Source organism: Lagopus muta, chromosome 7, assembly GCF_023343835.1.
Source record: "Lagopus muta isolate bLagMut1 chromosome 7, bLagMut1 primary, whole genome shotgun sequence".
Lineage (NCBI taxonomy): Eukaryota > Metazoa > Chordata > Aves > Galliformes > Phasianidae > Lagopus > Lagopus muta.
In genome coordinates, this window is record NC_064439.1 from 14,353,239 (window position 1) to 14,380,959 (window position 27,721).

General features: G+C 37.3%; 1 protein-coding gene across 4 annotated transcripts in view; it reads left to right on the top strand.

The window, feature by feature from the left end:
- Positions 1-24,848, top strand: part of ARHGAP12 (Rho GTPase activating protein 12) — a 64,914-nt gene extending 40,066 nt beyond the window's left edge. For 3 of the 4 annotated variants that reach the window (XM_048952306.1, XM_048952308.1, XM_048952309.1), the window contains 13 exons: positions 3,026-3,151; positions 4,360-4,434; positions 6,532-6,593; positions 7,803-7,884; positions 14,444-14,548; positions 14,867-14,965; positions 16,551-16,653; positions 17,548-17,667; positions 20,514-20,612; positions 22,346-22,423; positions 23,500-23,634; positions 23,901-24,003; positions 24,407-24,848. In XM_048952306.1, coding sequence (XP_048808263.1) covers positions 3,026-3,151; positions 4,360-4,434; positions 6,532-6,593; positions 7,803-7,884; positions 14,444-14,548; positions 14,867-14,965; positions 16,551-16,653; positions 17,548-17,667; positions 20,514-20,612; positions 22,346-22,423; positions 23,500-23,634; positions 23,901-24,003; positions 24,407-24,581 — 1,362 coding nt within the window. In that variant the 3' untranslated portion in view covers positions 24,582-24,848. The remainder of the gene's footprint in view (positions 1-3,025; positions 3,152-4,359; positions 4,435-6,531; positions 6,594-7,802; positions 7,885-14,443; positions 14,549-14,866; positions 14,966-16,550; positions 16,654-17,547; positions 17,668-20,513; positions 20,613-22,345; positions 22,424-23,499; positions 23,635-23,900; positions 24,004-24,406) is intronic. The other variant, XM_048952307.1, reaches the window with a different exon arrangement.
- The last annotated feature ends 2,873 nt before the right edge of the window (positions 24,849-27,721 follow it).

Sequence of the window (27,721 nt, forward strand, 5' to 3'; positions counted from 1 at the left end):
TATAAGTTATTCAGCCAGTTGAGAGGGTTAGAGAAATTTACTGTGAGGCAAAGAAAGCTTTCAAGTAGCTAGTGAAAGCACTGAATGACTTCAACAATGAAAATAACCCTGTGTTACCTAAATCAATATCAGCAGTGTCTTCACCCTGTACCAAGAACCAGTGTAATAAGGAGTCAGGGTTACTTGGTGTATGCAGTAGGAGTATGAACAGTTTGTTGTCCTCACTTGCTGATAAGAGGAACTGACCGTGAAATGAGGATCAAGCTGGGAGTGCTAGGGAGGGGTAACTGAGTGGGACAAGCTGGAGTTCTGGGGACATTTTTTCAAAGAGCAGTAGTGTGCGTTTGGAGTTACGTGCTGCATTGTTAGAAGTTTCAGAATTAGGAAAATGATAGCAACTTTTTAAGGTGTGATGCTAGGGCATGTGGTGTCATAGGATGACTTCTGTACGGCCCTTACCTAGCCTTAGTCTTCAAGGTGACACCGAAGATGTAAAGAGGAATCTAACTGCATCACTAGCACCCTGGCTGCTTCTCTCTAACCAGTAGCATCTATCCATTGTAGTTCATGGTTAGTTTGCTTGGAGAATCCAGAGTCCAAAGCAGTATCTGTATCTCACTGTAACTCTTTGGAAATCACAAATATCACAAATCACTCCCTTTGTTTTAGAAGCAGAAGCTTGTCTTGAGCCCAGAAATACTTAGCTTTCTCTTTTTTCCTCTGGTAGTTTATTCTGCTGTTCACAGGGAGGAAAATATACCTGACAATGAACATTTGACTGAAAATAGTTTACTTGACACTTATGTTGTGAGAAAATGCGAGAGAGATGTCAAATGTTCTTTTTAAGGACTTTGTCAGTTTATTAACACTGCTTGTATCACCAGCACAAAGTACTGAAGCTGCTAAGATGCACAGCGCAGTGTTCCTGAAACGTTAACTGTTAGCTCGATATATTGTTGCTTTCTTGTGCAGTATATTTTGTAAAACTGGAGAGTCAGCCTTGCCTTACAGGCCCTTTTTCCTTTGGGATGGAGTTACCTGCTAGGTAAACAGACTCCCAGTGGTTCATGATGGTATCAAAGGCACCTTTTAAATATAGATCACCTGTAAACAGACTGTGACTATATTCCAGCTCTTAAGGTAAATTTTAATTCAAGATACTTTAAAGTCTTTGTGGTTACAGCTTGAGTTCTTCAAAATGCTCAAATGTGTGTGGAAGGTTTCCATAACTAATATTCATTAATGTCACTGAAGTATATATACGTGTGTGTATATGTAAAATAAATGGTTCACTTCATAGCAAAAACATTTGAACTGTTGTGAGGAACACTGTAGCAGTCTTCTGCTGTTTAGGCATAGTATAGTTGAAACTTGCTTAGGTTTTAGTTGTAATGTCGGCAGTTTTGCTGTATATTGCTTAGACTGCTGTCACAGTTTGCTTGGTAGGAGTGTCTGGATGGATATTTGTATCACAAGAAAGTAAGCTGCCATTAGATTTCTTGCAGCATGAATGGTGGTTCATCTTTGATTTAACACAGGAACAAACTGAAAGTTACTTCAACCTCAACCTCACTGTAAGGTAGCAGTTGACGTATGAATGTAAATGTGCTGAAACCAATATGAAGTCAGTGCAGTCTCAAATGCGAATCTCTACGGTGCCAACCAGCACACCTCTGTTTGTACATGATGTACTGAATTTTCTTCACTGCACTACAACATTTATTCAACTGGGAGTACTTTAACACTTCACTGCATGTTGAAATAATTTAAATGCTTCTTAGTATCTGTTGACTTATTGGAACATGAACTCCATTCCTTTTAAAATACGGAGCTTCTATCTTGGTCTCTGCCATGGTGGTAGTAGTAGTTATTTTAGCACTAACTTTAACTTGTTATTCATCTTGAATTTGGAATTTATGTTATTGAGCTTTAATTTTGCTGTACTTCGTCAGTATGTGTTATCATCTTTGAAGACCTGAGGCTCTGAGTTTATTGGTAGCAATTGGAGGCTCTGAGTAAATTGGTAGCAAAACTGTAGAATTCCATGTCATGTCAAGGATAGTTTTTGCCTTTTTTCAGTAAAATGAGTATTTGACTTTCCTGTACTACATTTGAATTCTAGTCCATTATGTGTCACGCTTATTTCCTTCTGCTTCTGTGTATAGATTTCAGTCTTCTAACGCTGAATAGAGAGAATGAGATTGTTACTGACTGTAAAAAGCAAACAAATCTTTTGTCTTTTCTTGTTTGTTCTTTCAATGTGAAAGTTTGCTTGAAATATTTTTATAGTTCTTTATAATGTGATGATTTTAAATGGCTCTGCTACTTATATGTATGCTGCAAAGCTGAATGGAAGTTAAATGCTGGATCTTTCTCATGGCCTTTATATTTTCTCAACCTGTTCATCTCTGAATGCTGTTGAGCTTATCAGAACATAGAACTTGTGTCTCCCTTGCTCTTAATGCTCTGCCAAGTCTTAAAATTATTTCCTGCTAAATACTTGTTTTCTGCACTTAGATGTGTTGCACAGTAACAAGTTCCCTTAGCAATAGTTGATGTAGGTATTTCTGAAAAAGGAAGTCCTCACCTCACTTCTTGGTATCTACTCTCTTAAGCATAGGAACCCTTGGGGCCAAATAGAATCATATTCAGTTAAACACTCTTAATCTGCATGGCTTATTGTAGAATAGCAGGGTTATCCTTGTCTTATGTCACGACAGGTGTTTTTTACTGTCAGTGCAATATGAAGACTTGAATGTTTAAATCATATGTTTATTCTAATGCCATACTAGTTCTTGATATGGCAGTTGGTTGCAGAAAGCTTTTGTCCAGGAAATCAAACATCTATCTGTCGAGAGGATTACAGTAGACAGGATGGTTCTGAAAACTAAGAGCTAGATTTAGAAAAGGCTATTTTTGCACACCTGGATGAAATCAGGAATCTGGAAGTTCATACTGTGAAGATGCAGGCCTTTTTTGTGTGAATTAGAGCCTACTTATAGATTGATTTTTTTCTTTTCTTTAGTATAATGCTTCACCACAGCAGCAAAGAGATATAATAAAGAGTAGGAGTCTGGACAGGAGGCTACAAGAACCGATAGTTTTAACAAAATGGAGACACAGCACAATTGTGTTGGACACCAACGATAAGGTAGGTGCAAGTTAAACAGCATGCTGCAATGTGAACTGTTTTCGATTTGTGAAGTATTGAAAAGAAACTGCCATGTATGAATTTCTGAAATCTTGTTTTATGTTTTGCATCACTGTTTGATAACATTCAGAGAATCCAAGGACTGCTTGATAATTTTGCTGTTGTTTCTTTGTCAGTGGTAGCCTTATTCTTGTTAGCCTTGAAATAACTCATGTTAATTCAGAGTTTGATGTTTATAGTCATTTTACTTATAATTGGGAATTTCCTGTAATTCAGTTCAGGCTTTGGAAGGTTTTAAATTCAAGAATTGTGAATGTGGGCAAGGTTCCCATGTAAGGTATATTGATATTTTATGCCTGAATATTTCAGTTGTAGGAGACGCTAAGCAAGAATCCCCTTTAAACATGGCAGATGAGTAGCTGAAGTATTCATAGAGTTGAAATAAAACTTTTGCTTACTAAACCAAAAATTCTAAATTAGAGGTACAAATAGTGGTGTTATGTAGTGAGCTAATCCCTTTAATGACAGTTCTGCTGATCTCCTCTGTAATATGCGAAGAGAAGTTGTGCTTGATTACAGCAGGGCTGTAATGTTGTCTAAGGGCAGAGCACAGTACTTAAAGTGCTAAAATGCTTGGTTTTATTTCACATCCGGAGCTGAGCTGGGAGTTTAGTCAGGACAGAGCTGAGTCAGTAATAACAGAAGCTGTTTTCTGTTCATTCTCTGTGGCATGTTCTTGGTAATCTGTTGGGGGCTGTCAACTAATAGATGTTTGAGCAAGCATGGGGACAGAGCCTCTCCGTTGTTCTTCATCTGCCTGTGTCGTTTTCCACGTGGTGCCTTGTAATTTGTTTGTATTTCAAACGTGCTTCATAATGTGATTGCAGTCATACAAAGAAATCTGCTCCTTAATATGGATGAAAGCTTTGCTTTAAGCTGATAAAGTATGTATTAACTTTTTTTTTTTCAAATGGGTACATGCTTAATAATCTGGTTTGATTGGGCCTTAAGTATTGTAAGAACACTGTTTAGTTAAGCAGGTTTATAATACAAATATTTCAGAATATCATGAACGCTCAGAACAACCTATTTTTGTGAGGGGGGGGGGAAATTGGAAAGTGTGCCTTTAGGGGTGAAAAAGGTTTTTTTTTTAATTAAAAAAACATTGTGAGAAAGAATAATTTATACTAATTATTTAAATTCTATAGGAATCATCAAGCTCTTCTAAGGCCAGTTTTCCTGAAAATGAGTCCTCTCCTTCTTCACCGAAGCATCAAGCCACAGTCAGTATGGAAATTGTTTAAATAAGTAGATGTTGTAGAAACGTGCTATTTGTGATTAGAAAATTGCTTGTTATTGGGAGAAAAGAACAGGATAGAACTAATGGCACTATACAAGGAGTGTATTGCATCCAACTGGGCTTTCAGAAAAAAAAAAAAAAAGAATACTATGTGAGAGTGGTGGATGTGTAGCTTAGCTGTGTCAAATTATGTAGGATTGACTTTTTCCTCCGAGTCATGACTTCATACCTAGCAACCTGGTAGTTTACAAGCAGAAATAAACTTTCTGTATCCACTGTGTTTATCATTGTCATTGGTCACTAATAGCTCATATGATGTGATGCCTTCATTTTTCACTTGTGTTTTCACCTGTTGAAAACTTGTAGTAATCTTGAGAGCCTTATATAAATAAGCCTTGTCTTTTTGCTTTCATAGAATAACGGGAGGGAAACTTCAACTTGCTGAAGACTTGTTATGAATGCTAAACAGATTTTTTTTTGCCTCAGTTGAAGTTTTAAATGTGAACACTTGTTTGATCTTGAGATGTTAGATTCTGTAGCAGAACTTGCTACTGCTTTTAAACAATAGGAGAAAAGAAGTCTGCTCTCTTTAGCTGTCTCTGGAACTTAATATTACAAAAAAAAGTTGTATTTTTGTGTTTTGTTATTTAGACTTCTCTTCCCCCCAGTGAAATATTACCATCATTTTCTCCTTAGTACCCTCTAGTGTTGCTGTTAAGTAAGGCATGATGATATGCTTTCCAAGTAGGTTTTTTTCTTTTTCGGAACATTCATAACGGTTCCCTGTGCAATTTTTTAATACCGCAGAATATTGGAGAAAGTGAGCATGGGTTACCCAGGCACTGAGGTCCTATTTTTGGAAAATAATATATATTTTCACTGGCTTGGGAGGGCACTCTGGCTCAGTAGAGATATTAGATTAAGACGAGCAATTACTAATGGACCAGAACAGCATGAATCACCAGATAAATGCTATCTTTGAAAACACGTCTCTTGTGTTTAATGCAAACCACAAAAAACATGCAAATAAAAATCTGTAAGATTCATGAAATACAGCTCTGTGTCTCTGATAAAGACAGTGTCAGAGTCAAGTTTTCCTATTCTATTCTGTATTCTGTGATTATTCTGTGGTCTGCTTAAATTTGAGATGTTCTCTCTAACATTCTCCTCTAAATATCTTGTATTTTCAGTGGATCTAAAATTGAGGATGTTTTTGTTATGATAAAGCTAATTTAGATCTTTTCCCTAATTGATTATTTCAACTAATAGATTACTTCTCAATAGTGCAGTAGTGCAATAGAATAGTGCAAATTGTCTATTTCCTTTTTATCCTGCGCTGTTTTTTAAAAATATGCCTTATTTTTCTTATTCTTGCACAGAAACTAGAAATATTCACTCCTCTGTAACTTAAACATACCCTTCTAGTTCATTGTTATTCTTTTTTTTGCTTTTCACTGCTTGATCTCCAAAGTTGTACAGTGGCATACAAATTAAATGATTTTCATCCACAGTGTATAATTAAGTAGCTTAAAATTGTAATCTTTCTCTTGGGGCTAGGAAAAAATAGGACATGGAATGTTTTGCTCATCTGTTTGAAAACTAATTTATTAGTATTTTTATGCAGTTCAGGAATGATTTATTTAAAATATACAGTTAACTTGAGTTGGAAGAATTCTGTTGAAGAATTTAGGTTGTTTGTCAGATATCTCCTTTTTTTTAGTGGCAGACACAAACACAAAATTACTATTATACAAATCAATATATCCTTGCTTAAAATTTCTGCTGTGTCATTCCACAAAAGTTTTATTTTTTTTTTTTTTCTTTTAAAGAACCTAGGCCTTGTGGAAGGAAAGCATTATACCTTCTTAGTGGTAATTAGTATACTGGAATATTTTCCCATGAAAAGTCTTGATTTTACTGATGCTGCTTGTTTAAATATACTTACAGTAGTTTCTTGAAGTTACAACACTGGCAAAGATGGCTTATTGCCAGATACTGATTGTTTGAGGGGATTGAATTCAGTGATGTGATGGCAATAAAAGCAAATTTTCTTTTTAATTTGTCTTCTTCCATCTTGCAGGGTCAAGAGAAATATGGATTATTGAATGTGACAAAAATTACAGAAAATGGGAAGAAAGTTCGGTAGGTCCTTCTACTTTTAGAAGTACGTGTGCATACGAGTGGGCAAGAGATTCCATATTTATCAATGCTACTCTACCTGTATGTGATGAATGGCCTCATTTGTAGTTTCCTTTCTTTGCTTCGGGGTGGGCACCTGCGTTATAAATCCTAATGTAAAACCAACTAATACTGTCTAACCTAATTCCAGCGTTTGCAGAGTCAGTACCAAATAGTGTCTAAATGTGGTTTTTCCTCAGGTTTAATTTAGGTTTACTTTTTTACCTGTAATTTTTTGAAAGGGATTTTCTTAGGTCTACTATTGTATATGTCTATATCAACATTCCCAAATTTCTGAAACATGAAGCATTATTTCTTTTTTAAGGATTAAATTGCTAGCACACAGCTGATGGGTTTCCAGAGACCTGACCTGGTCCAGGGCCAGGTGGGCAGCAGGTCTGATCTCCATCTTGGTTCCCCAGAGCTGCTTCTAAGAGCCCAGTAGGAAGAGGTAGATGGTGGCTCATACAAGCTGCTGCTGGTGCAGTATACCCTCATCACTTAGGGCAAATCTGTTTGGAATCACTGATGTGGATTATTGGGCTGCTTTACCAGAATACTGCAGTGTGACCCTCCTGTCACTTTGAGAGCTGTTCAATAATAATTAATGTTTAGACAGTGGGAATGGATTGTTAGAGCTTGTAAAGCTTTCTATTTTATTTTTAACCTCTGGGCAGATATTTAGGCACAGAAATTGTCAGACAGCTAAAGAACTGGTTTGTTCCTTTCCTGTATTTTTTTGGATGTGTAACAAATATTTTGTTGCTGGTGTTAATGAGCTTACTGCATAAAAGTGGGGCATGTACATCCCAATAAGATGTGATCAGTCAATTTCAGAATTATGCAGTGCTTTGGCATAATCTCCTTAGTACACAGTAGGCTGAGCATTCCAGATTAGCCCTTTTGAAATTATAATTGTATGGCATTCCTTCTGGTGAGCTGCTTCCACTACTAATTAGGTTTGTTTGATTTAGATTTTGATGGTCAGGCTGGGACAATTAACATATGTTCACTTCTGCAAATATGCAAGCAATTAAGACTTACTGATGGCACTGATGACAATATATATGGTTAAGTATATTAACATGCAAGTCAGCTGGGCAGCAGTGACACACAGCTTTAGTATCTGCTTTTAAAGTCAATTTATTATGTTTTGTTTACAAATATTTACAGAAAGAATTGGATGTCATCCTGGGCGGTATTACAAGGTTCATCACTGCTGTTCACTAAAACCCAAGGAAGTGGAACTGGCTGGGTAAGCTCTGCAACAAGGCCTCACCTTCTTTTAAGTGTTGATATCGTAAAGCACAACAAATTACAGCCCTGTTGTTTATTGGTCTTAAATACCAAGATGTATGCACAATTTAAAAAAAAAAAAGTTGTCTTACTGTTTAGTGATAGCTTTGAACTTTTGTTTTATAACCACATAATGTGTGATAAATATTTGCATCTATTTTGAAAGAAAAATTTCACACTGGAGACAATGACAATGATTCTTCAATATTGATATCATTTCTACTTTAATAACATTATAGTTACATTGGCTATAATCCTGCTACATTCCTACATGAATCAATATAAAAAATGGTTTCTTACCTGTGGCTTTCTTACTTACTTTGGAAGTCTGATATTAAAAATAAATGTAGATCTCCTATAATAGCTAAGGAGAGGTCATACAAAGTTATTCCAGGATGTCACACTGGTAACAACAAAATTGCATCTTGCCCAACAAAATTTCTTCTTACCGATGTAGGCTACGCTGCTGTGCTTTGCTGATTTTTCTACTTGACTCACTTTCTGCTGCTACAGTTTTTTGGGCAGCGAATTGATACTGATTGTTCTTTTCCAAAGCTCTGAGTTTGGGGTTTTTTTTCTGCCATTTTGTTGCTGCAGAAGGGGTGGTTGCACAAAAGTGGATAAACTTGCTTGAAAAAAAAACACTGGGAGTAGCAGGGAATGGAAATGGTGAAGTTGGACAAGGTGATCAAACAGGTGGAAAACAGTCGGGAAGGAAAAAATAATAAGGATTAGAAGCATGAGATAAGTTGAACTGCACTGTTTGTTGTAGAAAGTGGACTTTGTAACTTAAGGAGATCTGTCCATACTGAGTGTGGGAAGAGGAAGAGGGTATGATGCACGTCAGAGGGTCAAGCGCAGAAAAATGAACAGAAGCATGTACACCTGAAAGTTACTGACCTTCCCACCTGCAAATGTTGGGATGCTGGGTAAATATAGTTAGTATTATTTGCAAGTGAGAGAAATAATATTAAAAAAAAATCAAAAAAATCTGTGAACTACTTTTTCATACATTATCTTCACTGATAAAATATATTGAAGAAATATTAGAGAATCTTAAAAGGTGAGTTCCAAAGCAGGAAGTGTTAGGATTTGGAAAGCTTTAAAACTTGGTCTTGTCTTCTTTCATACCCTTTAGTCACTGTCTATTGTTCAGTCAAGTCCATTTTCATCATCCTACTTCATGAACTGGAAAATTCCCAGCCATTCAGGATGAGATTTGATATTTGGTTTGATATTTGGTCTCAAAGGGTACTATTATTTTTTTATTCTAAAAAAATTTTAATGCTCTTCATCCAAATTTAACAATTGATGGAAAAAAGCAAAACAAAAATATGCAGAATACTAATTTTAACTATGTTTATTATATCACTGTTCCTGATTGTATGATGCAGTTATAAATGAATAAATGTATGCCAGACTGAATGATCTGCTTAAAAAAAAAAAAAAAAAAAAGTCGTGTAATATAGTGATAATAGTTGTGTGATATAATAATAACAATAATAATACTCTGCTTGGCTGGGGAGACCAGTGTTAGCTGTGTTACACCTTTCAAACAGTCCGTTAGTGGAAAAAAGAAGTTACCAATTCTTTTGATAATTTAAGTGCAGCAAAAGTATTGTGATCACTAATATATATGTAGTAAGAGTATTTCTGCATCAAACAGTTAAATACTGACAGTAGGCAGAACTTTATTCTGTTGGTACTATTCATATTTATAATTAAATTGAGAATGTCAAGGGAGAGCATCAACTGTGTGCATGTTTGCATTTGGCTTACTCAGCACATGCTCTTTTTGATCTTTGTGCACAAGATTGTTTGGGGGGACATTAAAAATTGCACCTCTCTTGTCAGAAGCTTTGATCTTTATCAATGTTTTAATTGAGTAAAGTCAAGTCTATGTGACATGAAAGAATTTGCTTCTTTGCTTCCTTTTTGCTTCTTCATCTAGCAGAAGATGATTTTTTAGCTGTGTCTAATAATTGATGTAACCATATCATTTTTTGTGCATTGTTTTGTGACTTCATCACTTTTCTTCCTTTTCTCGTCAAGTCATTTTGCCAAGGGCTCTCAATCCCTGAGCTCTTGCTCTCGCTGCTTTCTTCTTGGAAAAATGCTCTCAGTCGTCGACCTGCTGTCACCTATGTAAACTCTGCCCAAGTTTCAGCTCTCAGTGTATGTGTTCTTGTTGCATGCCTCTTGTCGCTATAAGGCCATTTGCCACTAATCTTGAAAGTAAATTTAAGCATTCCAAAAGTTAAGTTTTATCACTTCAAATAACACCTTATGTATCCTGTTTGCTATTTTTCAAAGTGTTTTTTTTTTTAAGATACAAATTAACAAAAGTGTATTGTAATAATGCTGTAGTTGTTTTAATGGAACAAAGATCAACTATTATCATCAGCGCCTGAATTCTAATCCCAGATTTGCATAACGTTTGAACCACCAGCGTCTTAACTAATAAACAGCATGATGTGGTCACGTTTTGTTTCTTTTTAACAGATACTATGTCTAATTCTTTCTAACAGAACTAATTCAGACTGTTTTTAAGGCTCCTGTGGTGCCTTAGATACATCAATGTACATGATATTGGTTAATGTCAGCTATAACTGAAATAAAAATGTTATGCATCAAAAAAAAAAAAAAAAAAAAAGGAAAAGAGCTCCATGGCATTCTGGCTTTATGCTACATACATAAAGCTGATATAAATTTGTAGAACTCCTTATGTATAATTTAAGCATCTGTATTAGTCATATGTTGAAGGGTAGCTGCCAGGCTTGGATGTACTCTTTATTGGAAACTGAAAAAATGTTGGTAGCTAATATGATAGTTTCATGGTGGAAAAGAAGAAAATAGTTAAGATTCTTGTTAGAAGGAAAAAGAGGATTGACTGGCTATATAAGCAGTTTTTAGTGTTTTAGTGCTGATTATTAATTTAACCAGAATCAAACTAAAGCTTTCACAGTAAAGAAGTGTGTGTGTGTGTGTGTATACACACATCTTATATAATATTAAAAGCAATGTATCACTTCTTGAGGACTGTAATCTGGTGGCCACTGTAACTACATTGCTATCTCTCCTGTGCGCCCTGAAGAGTGGAGAGAGTGCTAAATATTTTGGATTCCATTAAGATCCTTGAAAACGTGACACTTTTGGATTACCATGGCTCTATTATTATTATTTTTGGTCAGGAGGCAGTAACTAGGCGTTTTCAATTAAACTTGTGCTAAAAATGATGCAGCTCTTTTTATTTCTGTTCAATGAATCTGTATGTGTGGAAGCCACATACTTTTTATGCATTATTATATTGTTTAAAATGCTGTTTTCTGTAAGGGAAATAGTGGATTTCACTCATCTCTCTTTCAATTCTTTCAGTATGTTGAAAGCTTTTCTCTTTTGTTGTGAAGGAGATGTAATAGCTACTGATGGATATTAGTGATGGGGCTTCAAAAAGAAAAACAGCAGCAGCAAATAGAAATTGCTAGAAGGATTTGTTTGTCAACCTTATGTAATAGCTGCATTTCTTCAGTGTCGGGTGTGCTGGTGGTAAACCAGAAGTGAGTAAACTTCCCACTGAAAGATCAAGGAAATAAGTGCTCTTCACAGTTCATGTGGGCAAGCTCTGTTTACAGTGCCATACCACTCCTTACAGCGTACAAGAGTGCTGTATGTACATTGCTGTAGTTCATCAGTATTGCACAGCTGAGTATACAGGGCTCAGCTGATAATAATGAGAAATGTTTGAAATGTAAATACTTTTAGTAGATTTCAGAAAAGCTCTCTAATTCTGCTCTGGTAAAATAGAATGTCTTGGTGTTTTTTCTTCTTCTTGTTCAAGCTGTAAGTTCTTTGGGACTGGTAACAGAACTTCAGAAGCATCTGTCCCTTGGCACTATTTCTGAAGAAGACATGGAATTAGAAAGTTCTATGAAACTGACTGGGAACAGAATTATTAGACTGGCTGCTGTCATTTGTGTTTCCCAATGTCTTCCTATACATAAAAGCCAGATCAGTTTCCAAAAAAGCTGAAATATATCCCACTACTGGCTGTGTGGTTTGTCCTATGCGTGCACCCATGATGCGGAGACAACTCCTGAAAACAAGAAAAAGTGTGATTCTGATGTCAGCACATAACTCCAAGGCAGTCCTCATGCAACTCAGCATCTGTGTCTGAGTGAAAAAAAACAACAGTCATTACACTTTCCAAAAAGGGGAAATTATCTCTGCCTTGAAAATTGCATAAACATGTCCCAAGACTACTTCTTTCTCCTAGAAAAATCTGTCAGAAGAGACTGTAGGACAACTTACTATGTTAGGGCTTTTCTCAGCAGCATGTACTAGACCTCTTCCCTCTTTCTCTTTCATTTCTGCTCTCTGCAACTTCTCTGACAGCGGAAAAGAGAACTGCAGTCAGAACTGGGAGTAAGGACTGAATGTAGCTTGACCAGTGCTGACCTAGCGATGTGCTATGTTTCCAGGATGCTAAAGGGACAACTTTTCTTCTTATTGCACTCAGGAAAACCTGTGTGTTTCAGGAGGATTCAGTTGCCTCTAGCTAACCCTTGTAAGCTGAGCATCTCGGTAGCCTTGCTCAGGATTTGCTCCTGGAAGGTTTTGAGGAGGACAGTGGTGGCTGGCCTCTCATCTCCACACAGGCAGGAGCAGATAAGAACCGTGGTAGGGAAGCTCGTAGGAGAGATGGAAGGTTAAACTTCTTTCTTCAAGGAAATTCTAAGTTTGTGATGAGTCTGTGATACTCTGGTAGATCAGAGGTGCTTTGTAGGGGGGCTTAGAGTGCTTGCTTGGCTGTTCCCTGGCTGTTCCCTCCCACCATTAATAGCTGGCTTTTTTTCTTCTTTTTTGGAGGGATTGTCCTGTGTTTTTCAGATTGTGCTGAAGGTAGTCAGGCTTTTTAAAAAATAATAATAAAAAAAAAAAGGATAAAGTACAGTGGTGTTTTGAGGTAACATGGGAGCTGCCACCTGGAGTTCTGCATAGTGGGGCATACCAGAGGGCAGCAGGGAACCACTCCTTGTGGTCGAAACACTTGTGGCTGTTGCTGACTGACTTCACCCACTGCAGGTCATCTCCTTTGCTGCTCAGCATCATGGGGAAGGCATTGGTAACAAATCCCTCATCTTGTAGAGGACTTCAGCTCTAGTCTCATGCTCTCTCCAGTGGCAATCCCTAAATGTTTTCCAACATGCACGAAGGTTGTTGTGAACTCCATTTCTGAGCTGGGACTCAACCAAAAGCTATTAAGAAACATCCTTAGATGAGAAATCTGAGAATCAAGATAGAAAGCAGGCAGTTTTTTCAGATGTTAGTTGACACTGTGTAAATTAGAAGTATTCTTTCATTCTGATATTTCACAGGTTAGGTTGTTTCATTCTGATCATCATTTAATTAGGAATCAGGTAGGAAGATTTTCTAGCTGTAAACAGCCTTTCTAAAACAGTTAGCATTAACTAACATCCTTGCTGTGAATTTAATCAGAAGCAGCAGATTAGTTCTGTTTTTTGAGCTGTGTTTTCTCACCTCAGGTGCCGTTGTTGTGGTACAGACTGGAAGCCTTGTGATGTTTGCAGCAAGGATGCTGTCCTGAGACTTGGGTCAGCTTGAATGTTGTCACATGAGCACAAAATATATATATTTAAATTATTATTATTTCATAACTAGAAAAAAAGCTTTGTTATGGATTTGATGCTGTAGACTGTCCCCCAAATGTACATCAATTTTTTTCTTCTGCAGCCAATTGACTTAATGCTTTCTCTATACATTAAAAGCAAACAAAACTTACTAACAATTAGCTTTTTGTTTGCGAATCGTCTTCCTTGAGAAATTATGTTTTAAAGCTATGGGATGTATGCTGTGACCCTGGTAGAAGTACTTGGCTATACCCAGCAAAATGGTAAAGTAGGAAGTAAAGATAGCTCTTATTCATGCTGTGTTCCTCCAAATTGGTTGATAATGGGTTAAATGCTTCTTAGTTGCTTTGGTTACTTGTTTTTTAGAAGCTAGACAGTGAAATTGATTTCTGTTTACTTACTAGGGTATGCTAAAGGAAAATACTGAATAGATTTAGTATAGAAAGCATCACTGGGAACATTTAAAAAGAGATTTTCTTCTGCGAATGTAAAAACTGAAGATGCTTGAGACTTTCCACAAGAATCAAGCTGTGATCAAATTCTCCATAGACTTCTACCACTTTCAACAGGAACAAGTCTGCTGAAATCTGATCAGAATTTAAAACTACTGGAATTTTAAAATCCTTAGGCTGAGCAGTTCATAATAGGCATGAATAAAGAGATTTTGGTGCTTTTTGTTTGTTTCAGTTTTTCTGGTATTACGTTAGTTTATTTGTGGCAGGATGCTGTGTTTGCTTTAAATTGCGTAGGCTGTGAATCAAGTGATAGTGTGTTACATTCAGGAATTGCAAGTCTATGTATCTTGGAACCTTTTGTTATTAGTATTTTTCTTAAAGTTCATCATCATTGTTCCTTTTTTTTTTTTTCCAGAAGTTTGGTGTGAATCAGTCCAAGCCAGAATTTACAGTGGATCTCAAAGGGGCATTGATTGACTGGGCTTCAAAGGACAAATCCAGCAAAAAGAATGTCATTGAGGTAAATTATTTTATTTATATGCAAAACTCTAAGCTTTCAAGCAATTTCAAAAATTGTCTCTAAAAACTTCAGGTTTTTTGCATTTCTTCTCTGTAAATCGTACACTTATGTACCTGCAGGAGATGTCCATTCTTAATATATTTGTACAGGATATGCTTTTCAATTTTAAGACAACTTACTTTGTGCTTTTACTGATTTTAGATTAGCTATTTATCATCTGAAAGTTGTGCCAGCGCGAAGTTTAACTTCATGTAATTTGATTTTGAAGTTCTAGTATGTTTATCAGTTCTGATGACATCTGTGTTTGTTTCTTTAAAGCTAAAAACCCGCCAGGGAACTGAACTCTTAATTCAGTCTGATAATGACAGCTTCATTAATGAATGGTATAAAGTCCTTAACTACACCATCAACAATCAGGTAGGTATTTGAATCATGAAGGCTCTGATTTCAAGGTAGTATTTTTTAGCAAAATAATGTATGTAATTACTCCAAGTAGCTCATATACATCTTCATTTTGTCATTTTCTTGGGAATGGGCTGGGGATATGATGATTCCCAGTGATAAGAAATAAAATTAAGTTGTGCCAAGGAAAGAGCAGTGATCCACTGGATTAAGAACTGGGAGGTGTGGACTGATCTCCTCAGAAATGAGCTTTTTTTCTCTCAAGAAAAGAGAGGGGGGGTGAAAGGGAGGGCGACCAACAAAAGAATGCTTACTTCAGCATCTGCTATTGCTATTCCCTTCAGGCTAAATTAAAGTGTGAATCAAAAGCCTAGAGACCTAGTACTGCACAGGGAAAAATATACCTTATTTAGACCATCTGATAATTTGAAGCACTGAAAGTTTTGGGTACAAAAATGAATCAGATCTGAAACAAACTTAAGTTTGAAGAAAACTCTCTCTTGTAATAGTAGCTGTGAATGTGAATGATGGCTGTGGCTTGCTCAGATCTGAAGCCCAAAGGAAGGCTACAGCTTAGATTCATGTCTCTCTCCTCCCTCAGGGAGCTGTTATGTCAGTATGTTATATAGAAGGAATATCTGTGAAGGATATCTGCTCTGTTTTTACACACACAAATTTTGACTTGGTCCATTTTACAAACCTAAATTCTAGGTGATATATTCAAATCTAGGAGATCTGAAACTTAACAATCCTGAAAAGCTTTGAGGAAGAGAATCCTGTTCACATGATGTCAGTGGCAGTTGGATCCTTGGCAGGGACATTAATTGAACGTTTGAGTATATTGACTGGTGACATTTTAAAAAGTCTATCTGAAGCTTTTGAAAAGCAATAAGGAATGAGGGTTGTTTAAAGCTCACGTCTGCTGTGCAAGTTAAAGTGCAAATTAACTGGTGTTATGCACTGAGACCAAAGGAAGCTTTCTTCTTATTTCCTGATGGAATGCAACATAGGTGCGAGGCAGCAGACAATTTCTTCAGCATCTGCCCTCATACAGCAACATGATTTGCATTTCCATTTAACTGTGGGTTTTTTGTTCTTTTTGAGAACATGCTGAAAGAACATTAATCCACAGAGCAAGGCTTTTGGACCCTGGTATCGATACTCTGTTGGACTGAATTCAGTGTGTACTTTGACAGAGGTCTCATTCTCCAACTGGCAGTCTGTTTCTGTCACAGAAAACTTAAACTAGGGAGATTAGAAACAGGATAAATGCTGTAGAAATTGATTTTGACTTTATCAGTCAGGTGCTTCTGTTGCAGAACATATGAATGAAACAGCTGATGTCTACTGAATTTGGGAGGAAGAAAGAAGTTGATGTAATTAAATTTTTGTCAGTATTGGGTCTTATGACCAAATGCTTCTCAAAGTTACTGCCAGCTAGAATGGTATCATCTCTGAAGATAATTTTGGCATCTAGAATTCTGGAAAGAATTAAGTGAAAGGGAAAATAGCAGTGTATTGTAGAGCAGTCTGCATGAAATGTATTGTTAATGGTGTATTCTCTGAATTGGTAAACTTACCTTTATCTTAAATGTAATAGGTAGTAGAATCTGATGAAGCATTAGAAGATGAGGTACCAGATTCTCCTGGGGTGGAAAAACAAGACAAAGAAAAAGAGAATAAAGACTCTAGGAAACTTCGTTGTGAGTAGAAAACTTTCCAATAATTGATTTTAGGAAAAAAAAAAAAAAATTACCTTGTCTTCACTCGTGTGTAAACAGAAAAGAATTCAAGAGGACATTTTCCATTTGGTGCCAGTTTCTGACTTCTATCTGTTTTCCTAATCATACTTAAAAAGTAGGAGAAAACAGGCAGTAAAGAAATAATCTATTCTCAAGGTATACTCACTTTTGTCCAATGTGTAGAAGTAATTGGATGTTTTTTGTTTTCTCTGGCATAAATTGTTTTGCATAAGAATCTCTTTGCCCTTATTCGAAACAGATTTGGATAGTTTTACTTTTTTGTCCATGGTGCAGCACCTGTAAACATTTTCACTGTTAACTTACACTTCAGTTTCAGTAAGTTGCTAACCCTATATTGGATCATTTACAGAAATGAAACATTTTTAATCTCACACTCAGAATTCGAAAGAAAGTTCTTCCAGCCACAGAAATTTTTCTTTGCAATGCAATATATTAATCAGGCATTCTGTTTTGTCCTTTACTTCTGGGCTGCACGTAGATTGAAAGGAAGTACTTATTTAATTTAAAATGCTTGGTGAGAGCCAGGGCTAGTTCTGAAACACAGCTATATGTTTTAAATTCCATGTTATTTTAAGTTACTATGTAGTTATTTTCACACACAGCACTTGGTGACAGGTTAGCCTCTTGGCAGTTTGAAAAATGGATGCTATGTACAAGAAATTAAAAAAAAAAAAAAAAAGGAAAATGTGAATGCAGTGTGAATTTGAATAGTTGATTTTCTTTTTTTTCTTCTGTGTTTCTCTGTATTTGTTGTCGAATTTCTTTTCCAAGGAACCAGTGTTAAAAAAAAGTTGTTCTTGTGAATATTCTTACTCACTGTATTTTTATTTCCAGCGGTGAAAATGCCTAGCAATATCGATACCACAGATCAGAAAAAGACCAAAACGAAGCTCAAGAAGTTTCTCACACGACGACCTACATTACAGGCTGTCCGTGAAAAAGGCTACATTAAGGGTAAATGAACCTTTTTAACAAAGGAAATAATTTGAGAAACTGAATTTGATAATTCACGTGTAAAATGGGGTTCATGTCATCTAGTTTTAGAGTAAAACATGAATGTGGCCTGCCTAACAAGTCTTGGATAGTGAAACTGGTGATTGTTTGTTGTTCTTCTGAGTCTTCTGAGCAATGCTGTTAGCTACTAAACTTTGTCAAGGATGTCCTTTTCATCCCATTATTGGCAAAACTGAAGTGGAAAATGAGAGCCCAGGAGCCCCTGTGGAGTCACAGCACTTCTGAGCTAGAAAGTCCATTTGGTCTGCTGCTCTGAGCTGGGAATTTTGTATAGCCAAATAATGGTTTGTGCAAACAAGGGAAAGGAAGATTGTCCCTTTGTTACTGAGCTGAGCACATGCTCGTGTTTTACAGGGGTGTTTTTAGTCTGGATGGAACCAGAGAAATATGTGCCATCTCATTAGAAATGAAATGTTTAGGCAGAAAAAGGATGAGGCTAAAGGAGTCTCAACTCCAACATCCTTTTTCCCTAACCTTTTTTTTATGTATACGTTTTTTTGGAGTTTTTTTTTTTCCACAAAGAATGAGTTTTATAGATATTCTTGAATCCAACTTATGAAACGATTGATAGCTTAATATATACTTCCATCTATCACATTTGTAAGAACTCTGAAAGAGAGAAGTTTTTGAACAGGTCTAAATTAATGTGATTGTGTAAATTTCTTCTTGGTAATTCCTGGTACTCACTGTAAAACTTAATTTATTTGTTTGTATGCTTTAGCAGGACTCATAGGTGGTGCTCTACTAGGGTCAAAATAGCAGATGGGTAGGCAAATATCAGACCCAATCTGACTGTGATTTGCCTAACTGCATACTTTAACAGATGTGCTTCTGTTGCATGTGGCATTTGATATATTTGTGTATCTGCAAATATAATTTAACTGTAAGTGATGAATTTTTTGTTTGAAGTAAGGAGGCATTTTTCCCAGACTTTGATGTTTTTGCCCTGCTTTACAGCTTAGAATTCATGTGAATTCTCAATGACGTAACTGCTGCCATGAGCAATAGTGAATGCTAAGCCAAGTTTAACTTGTACACGTGCATGCTGATGATTGGATTTTTAAATAAAGACACTAAGGAACAAAGAGTTTGTTTTTATTTAAAAGCATGATATAAACTTTAACAGTTGGATCTGTGCTGTACAGTTTTACATTTACTGTATGAGTGAAAAATACGGAAGTTTATCTGAAGCCCAGTGTACTTTGTGGCTGCTATTAAGCTTAGTAAATGAAAGCTTGTCAAATGGAATATGAGTTGAAAAAATGAAAAATTTTTACAAAACACCCTTGAAACAGCATGCATCAAAGTGAGAAGTAGCTGTGCTAAACATTTTTTACATGGAAAAACAGAATTACAAAAGCTGCTTTAAAATGGGGGAAACAAGTAAGGTTCTCCCGTGTGTGGAAATTGTTACGGTCAGAAGCAGTTGCAGCAAATAATTTTGTTATGTACCAGTAATTTCTTGTCCTATCTAATCTGCGTTGTTTTACCTGCTACAGCTGCTTGCTAGTCTGCCTTTCTGCTGCGTGGCCTTTTTCAACCCTTTGCTACTGATTCTGCTTATACAGCTGGCTGTGTGAGTAGGAGCAGCAGGAATGAGATGTTTTGGGGCGCTGGCCTTTATGCATACAGCTAATAATACCAATTTTCTTACTGTATAATTGGTTTGGTGTGCTGTTTGGATTTCCCAAAGCAGTTATCAAATGCAAATGTTGTTACTAAACATGAAAAATGGGCTAGATGCTATGCATGGTTCAAATGCAAGAGCAGTTTCTCTCTTGCATAAGCTCTGAAGTGAAATGTATTAAGTACTGCAAAGATGGTCACTTACATGCTGCCTTCAAAAGATAAAATAAAACTTTCTTCCTTTTGAGTCTGAGCTTTGCTTCTATATTTCAAGACCGTGTTTCAGTCTCATGCATCTGAACTTGGGATGTCATCTGTTATTTGGGCATATGATGAAACCATATGAGTCTGGGGAACGTTTCAGTGCTACCATCTGATCTGAACAAGGAGAATTAACGTGTCTGTGAAACACTAAGACTTTGCAACATGTTCTCTGCCAAAGCTGATTGTCATTTTTGCTCTATTTTATGACAGAGAACCTCCCACTGCCTTTTGTGTAATTTTGAGGGCAAGACGCCCAGTATCTGAAAAGATGGACGTTGTCCATGAGTGTTTGTATTTGAACTGCAACCTCGCGGCCATGTTGCCTATGCACAGTCACACATGCAGTCAGAGCTGTGCAAAGCTCTATCTTTTATGTAGTCCTTTCAGAGCTTAAATGTGTTAGAAATAAGCTCAATATTGAAACCTTTCTCTTAAATGAATATGTAATGCTGGATTAAACAGTAGGTGTAATGGAGAATAATGTTTCTCTCCCCGAATGCTTTCATTTGGGTTAAAATTTTTCTGTTCAGATTTTTTTTTTAATCAAAGATTATATATTTTGAACTCCAGAGAGGAATGAAGTACAACAGAACATTTGAATCCATTAGATTTTCACTGCAGTAATGACTGTATGATTCTTCTAAGTTTTCTTCTGATGGATTTTAACGATTTCAGTACCAAAAGTTCCTCCCCCCTAGACTCATGTTTGGGTGACTGCTGACACTTGTTCTTTCTGGGAGCTGTTAAGGACTCTTTTCAGAACTTTACTCCCTTTCACTCTAATAATGCAACAATTGTATCCAGTACTTTTTGCTCTTTGTAGAGGTTTTAACCTGAACTAGTTCTGTCACTCGAGTCCTGTTCCACTGTAAATCAGTCTCTTTACTTGGTTCCAGATCAAGTGTTTGGTTCCAATCTCACCAGCTTGTGTCAAAGAGAAAACAGCACGGTGCCAAAGTTCGTGAAGCTGTGCATTGAGCATGTTGAGGAACATGGTATGGTGAATTTTATGTTTGTCTTTAAACCCCTCTTGCTCATCACGCTGTCTAATTTTGAATGCTTTAATCCTTAATGTGCTGTTGATTTGTTAGAGAAAATAATCTGACATGTGTCTGTCGGTAATGAGTTTTTGAGAGTGGAAAGGTATCCAGTGGAATCCAGTGTGGGGAGAGGGAAGGAAGTCTTACAGCAGAGGAATTGATCTACTTCAGTATCTTTCACAATGAGGAGAATGCTGAACAGCTTTTTGGCAGTAAGGGTCTAAAGGGGGAGAAATTACAAGAAGTCATAGAAGAGCTTATCATCAAAGTTTTACTGCAGGAGAAGAGAGACTTTCAGAAGTTACGTGTGACTGTCTGATGGGAGCTGTCTGATACCAAGGACTTATCCAGTTATTTTTTTGAAATTTCTTGGTTGTAATTCCTGACTTGTTTGTACTTTAGATTGGGCTTCTTGCTTGTCTCTTGCCATTGCTCAGATGGTCTGTTAATTTGAGAACATAATATTGAGATCAGAGTGTTTACGAGGGAATACCAGAAGTGAATTTTAAGGCATTTTCCATGGGAACTTAGGGCTTTTTGCAGCATATTGTTTTCTTTCTCAGTGCTGTTGCCTTGTGTCCTGGAAGGGAAAAAAATAACCGTTTCCATTGTGATACTGTAGGCCAACAAACTGATCAAACTCCCTTCTTGTTTGTAACAGCAGGCTTTATTCCATTTGAGGTCCACAGTTTGATAGAGAGGGGCTATTTTTCCCCCTTTTTTTTTTTTTAATTTTTTATATTTTAAAATAGCACTGCAGTGAAGATGGTGGTGAAGTTTTCCCTTTTTAAATACCTGAGGGGAAGCTGACAGAAATGAGCAGCTTTTTTTCCTACTTCAACTCTTTTTACTTCCAACACACATCAAAGCTGTTCTTTTTGTAAAGGAATGGCTAGTGGATTATGGGGAGAAGGGATATGCCAGATGGTGCTGGTAACTGTGCTGTATTGCATCAGACTGCTCTATGAGCCACAGGGTCTGAAGGTATTCTGGCAACACTCACCCTCTCAGGGGCACTGACTCATGTGCTGTATTCAAGTGGCATTTCAATTTAATTCTTTACCTGCTAATCAATTCTGACTAATTGCAGTAGCATCCACAGAGACAGTTTTCTTCTTTCCCTGGCTGAGTGTCACAGTACTGTGAAAGCAAGGGCTACCCATTTACTTCTAAAGGCTGTTGGGTAGTGAGTATGCAGGCATGTTGTTCCTTCATGCAAACCTGGTCACTGGACAACTTTGAGATGCTCTTTTATGCCTGATTTGATATTTCTTAACCATAAATTAAAAAATGGAACATCCACAAAACACTCGGTTCTTGCATGTTGGACTCTGCATATATCCCTCCCTTCACCCACTACAAGCATTTTAAATGGCGTCTCCAGTCTTACTGGGAAAACTTGAAGCCAGTACCTCATTTACTCCTATTCTTCTGCATAGGAAGCTTTGAAGATTACTTTGAGCTTGATAGTACAAAACCTTTTTCAGCAAACTAAACCTTCTGTGATGTGCCCTGCCCATCAAAAAATCTAGAGAAATGTTTATTGCCGAGCGAAGTGATCGTTAGCACAAGATTAACTGGGCAGCTTTAGGTTTTGATTTTACAGAGTAGACCTGTGAGCAAGGAGCCTAGTGATTTCAGAACCTGTGTGCATGAAAGATTAAAGTTGGTTTATCCCTTTATTTTAGGATTAGATGTTGATGGCTTATACCGAGTTAGTGGTAATCTTGCAGTGATACAGAAGCTAAGATTTGCAGTCAATCATGGTAAGTCTTCATCAACTACATTACAGCAGCTTAGCTTTTCAGATTGCTTGAAGTTTGAAAGAACTCATGAGAAATGATTTCTTAATGTGTAACTGCAGCTTTTCTTGAGAAACGATGGCCATCCTTAAGGTTACTTCAAAATTGCAGAATTTAGTGTGTAAACACACACACACACACACACACACACACACACACACACACACAGAAAGATGAAACCACCAAACCCTATCAAAATAAACAAAAAAGCCACCACCCTAACAGCCTGGAGGTTTGGTCTTACATGGAGACATTGCTAGAGCATTTTTCTGAAGAAAGGTGGTAATAGAATTCAAGAGGGAAAAAATGGCTAAAGAACCCCAAACTACATACCTTATGGAAAAACAGAATGCCAAGCTTCTACTAGTGTTAAACTTGTAAGTTAATGTTTTTTAGCAAGATTAGTATGGGGATTGTTAGCTTGACAGTACTCTCATGTATAAAACCTCTTTCTGTATCTGTGCTATAGTGTATGTAGTGTTCTGTGTAGTGCTATAGTGGGAATCAATAGGTAGCCTGTGGGTGGGAAGATGAACAGTAGCTCACCTGAGCACTATGATTTGATCAGTCATTTCCTGATTAATCAGGTCTAAAAGTAAATTCTGGGTTACCTCCAGAGTTGAGATTCTTCTCTGGAAAGCCTCCTTGGTAGGACTGCACGTAGTGCAGTAGGCAGAGTTTGACTGCCCTTTTCATACAGGCTCTGAAGAGAACCTGCTTCCAGGTTAGGGTGGAATTGCTGGATTGGGCTGGATTGTTGACAGTGTTTTAGCCCTTCTAAGAGCATGCAAGGTTGCTGTGATGCAGCCTTATGAGCATCTCACACAGAATTTGTTCTGAAAAGTACTCTTCAAGCCACCTATAAATGTAAAAGATTTCACACTGTTGCAGCTCTGTACCCAGCAGTGAAGAGGCTGAAGCAGGTTACCCATCTTCCATATTTTAAAAGCAATAAACGCGGGAGAGAAAAGGAATTAACATTTTTAACTAGGCCTTTGTAGTTAAATTATTAACATTAATTATTCATTTTTCTCTCTCAGATGAGAAGCTTGACTTAAATGACAGTAAATGGGAAGATATACACGTCATCACAGGAGCTCTAAAGATGTTTTTCAGAGAACTGCCAGAGCCGCTGTTCACTTACAACCACTTCAATGACTTTGTCAATGCAATTAGTAAGTATGGAAAGCAGTTCCATGCTTTTGATACAAGTTCTGCTCAATAGGAGCAATTTGGTTATTGTAGAATGTTTTGGTTATGAATGTTCACAAGGCTTACCTGAAGTTCTCTCAGTAATATACAGGCTGCCCAGGAGGTGGCAGCATGCTCTCTGATATCAGCCCTGCGAAATCAAAGCTTTTAGCCCCAGTCTGTTAATTTTTATCACGAAGTTTTGTACAGAATTACTGAGGTTTTGTTTCTACACTTCTTCCTCCTGCAGAGCAAGAACCGAGACAGCGTGTCAATGCTGTTAAAGATCTAATCAAACAGTTGCCAAAACCAAATCAGGACACTATGCAAGTGCTCTTCAGACACCTGAAGAGGTAAGAATCAGAGGGAAAGGCTTTGTATTGCCAATACTCCCTTAAAGCTAAATAATCAAGTTAAGAAAAGGGAGGTGGCAGTGCCCACTGTGCTTTTCTTGCGTATATTGGACTTGATAAAAGGAATTTATCAGTCTGTATTTGTACAAGCTTGCAGAGCATCAGGAGGATGTGGCATAATTGTGATGCTTACTGTCTTATGTTAAAGAAATAGTGAGGATTTCAAAAATAGTATCACACAGCAAAACTTTTTTTGCAGAGGAGGGAATCGCAGCAGCTTTGTGCTTACAAGACTAGTAGTCATTAAATATCATGAATAGTCATTTGCTTTGGACTACTTTTCTGTCATCCCATTATTCTAGCACTGATACATCTTCTTTGTGTTTATTTTTTTCTCTTTCAGAGTTGTAGAAAATGGAGAAAAGAACCGAATGACCTATCAGAGCATAGCAATAGTTTTTGGTCCAACCTTATTAAAACCGGAGAAAGAGACTGGTAACATAGCAGTCCATACAGTGTACCAGAACCAGATTGTAGAATTAATCCTACTGGAATTGAATGCCATCTTTGGACGCTGACATTTTCATGGAGTGCAAACTGGAAGTGATGGGTTGGAAGCAGTATTCCATCAGGAGGAAAATCTCTCACTGTATATGATGTATTATGTTTGTGGACCAAGAAGCAACTTGATTTTTGCACTTTTGGGGGAGGGGAAAAACAGGAGAAGTGTTTTACCACTTTAATGCAAATCAGAGACAACACTTTGCTTGTTTGGATTTCTTTGAAAAATTCATTGTAAAATAGCAAATTAAAAAGTTTATAGTTTGCCTTTTTTTTTTTTTTTTTTTACAGTAGCATTTGAAAATTACAGTATAGGTTCATACACTGGATTTGTTGGAGAGTAAAGCTCTAAATCTCAAACTGGATAATCTGGAATTTAACCTTAAAATATTCCCACTTGGTATGGAAAAGTTCTATGAAAAAAATAATCAGTGCAGTTCCATCTTAGGCACGTGTATTACAATGCAGCACGCTGTGCAGGCCGGTATGATGCTTTTCCGAGGGGTTTCTGCATGCAGTGACTCTCTTATGCTGGCAGTTTGGTTTAGTTATTCAGGTCTAATTCCTCATGTGACATCTGCTGTCCTTTTTCCTTTTTTTTTCTCTTTTTTCCCCCAGTGACCTGTCTGGAACTTCTTAGTTGCTTTATAGAACAGCATACTATTGCGAACACTGAACTTGTAAGTGTATCCAGCAATGGATGTTTGTCCTGTGGCATAACAAAGTCATATTTAATACATATGTTCATTTTTTCAGGGTGTTTCCTGAGCTAGGTTTTGTTATACTGATTTACAGCTAAAACCTAAGTAAATACCGACTGTAACACTGTTTGAGTTCTTGGTACAATGCTGTGGTAGTGGAAGTTTCTTATGTAAATACAGACTGTCCTTTTGGTTCTTGTATATAATTCAGTTCTTGTATAGTTTAAGAATGTTCTAGTCACACATTTCTAACCATGGGTAGAGTAGCTGCAGTAGCATAATGTTTCCAGTCTACGTCTGGGTTTCAGCATTGAAACAGGTTATGGAGAGGGAGGGGGGCCTAACTGTGTGCACTTTTAGATATTAATTACATTTGCGGGCGAATAACTGTAATACGAATGGTACTGGAAAAATACTGAGTGTGCTTGCTAAATTAATGCACTACAAGAGGAGCCTTTCAGTTTATTTAATATGTACAGGATACGTTAGAAAGATATATTACAAATTCTAACATCTACAAAAAGTGAAACTCATGTTCTGTTAGAGAGAAGTTTGATGGAATCCATGATGCTAAATTTGAGTTTCTTTTTACATTAATGTAGAATAATTTGTAAAACTGGTTTTGAAAGATTTTGTTACAGGGCGCACGGTCTGCTGCAGATTTTTTTAAATGTATTTTTCTAGACTAACTGCTGTATCTGACATTTGTTATGTCTAACCTGAATAAAGAAAACCATTAGTTATTTTGGAGTTTGCCATTCCCGCTTCACACAACGTAAACCCCCTTTACACAGTAAGGCTGACACCTCTTGTTGCTTAGCATGGATACTGCTTGCAGCAAGGAGTTGTGCCACATTAAAAGATGAAAGCTTACTTTATAACCTGACAATTTTAGGAACCTCCCATCCCCTTTCTTTAACAAGCTAAACTCTTACTTTAAGATCTGTAGAAGACAGAAGTAATTTATGGATATAAGTTTGCTGTCTTTTAAGCATCTCAGCTCTCAACCTATCTTACAGATAGCAGATTCATTGGGAAATAACTCACTTTCACTTTTAACCTGTTGTATTCTTCTCACAACAGAGTTCCAGATTCCTGCAAAGGGAACGTGTGGTGAAGTGCTGAGATGTAGTCAGATGGTATGAGAATTTCACAAGCATAAAGCTTGAATGAGAAATCTTCTTAGATAAAGGAGAAAGCAACTTACCTTGCGGCTTTCTCACTGTTTTGTTGTGGTAATGGTGAAGTCTTGTGGTTTGTTGCAAAGCAACCTGGGTGAGAATTGTGATAGCTACATCTGTGTTGTCTTTTCAGCCTTCTGTTAGGCTCTCAAACAAGAGCAGTGCTGAGTGGCAGACGTGCCCCATCTACTAGAGAATACAAGCAAAATTGAAATCTGTTGTTGTAGATTATTGAAATCCCAACTTCAGCTGTAAAATAAAGAATTCCCATTGCTAAAGGAGATAGATAAGCTGTATGAGTGTTTCTGTATTCAGATAAAGAATTCCTCCTTAGAACCATTTGATAACCAGGATGAACATCACATTTTTCCTTGTACTCCCAGAAAATAAAGCATTTTGTTATTACAATACATAATACTGTTTTGTGCAATGAAATTGTCCTGAGTTTTAATTGTCTCATTTGGGAAAGTACTCCTTAACTGACAGTGGTGCAGCTAAACAGTGCCTGTTCAGGAAGAGGCAGCTGCTGGAGCTGAGGGTGTGCTTGAGCTTCTGCATGGCAGCACGCTGGGATTCCTCACTACCTGGGCTGCGGTGTCTTCCCACAGTCAGCTGTTATTTCCTGTAAAAATCAAACCCTGAGTTCTGTACAAACGTGGGGAGGGAAAGCAATTGGTGTTAGATGAAACAGAGCCTGAACTGAGGAATATATGAAGCAGATTGGATTCTAGCGTAAAACCTGTTTTACAGCAATATAAACCTTTGCAGTCGCAAAGAGACTGCAGGTCTCATGCTTTGCTGCCAGTTCAAGTCACACTGCAGTAACAGCTGCATGCCTCTGCAGTTCGGCTACGTGGTGTTGTTACCCAGCCACTCAGCCTTGATCCATACCAGGTAGGAGTTTCTTCTCTTTAAAGCTAGAGGCGATCACACAGACAAGACAAATACATTGTTGTTTCATGTTGAATGGACTGTTTTTCAATCAAAGATGTGTGCAAGTTGGTCCCCTCACTGCTGACACCCCCCCCCCGCGCAGCCAGCCAGCACGGCTTCCCTGTGCACTGAACCCTCTGGCAATCCTCGGTTCTGGCAGCATAAGAGAGAAGGCAGGCTGTGGGTGCAGGCTGTGGGTGCTGTACCGTTGCTTCATTCTTATGCAGAGCGCTGATGTTTTCCTCTTAAAGGGAACGGCTTTATTTAGCCCTGTAATGATATTTTCAGAATCAATCGGTGAATTCACGAGCGGGCCTCGCAGTGGCCATTCTGCTGAGGCGC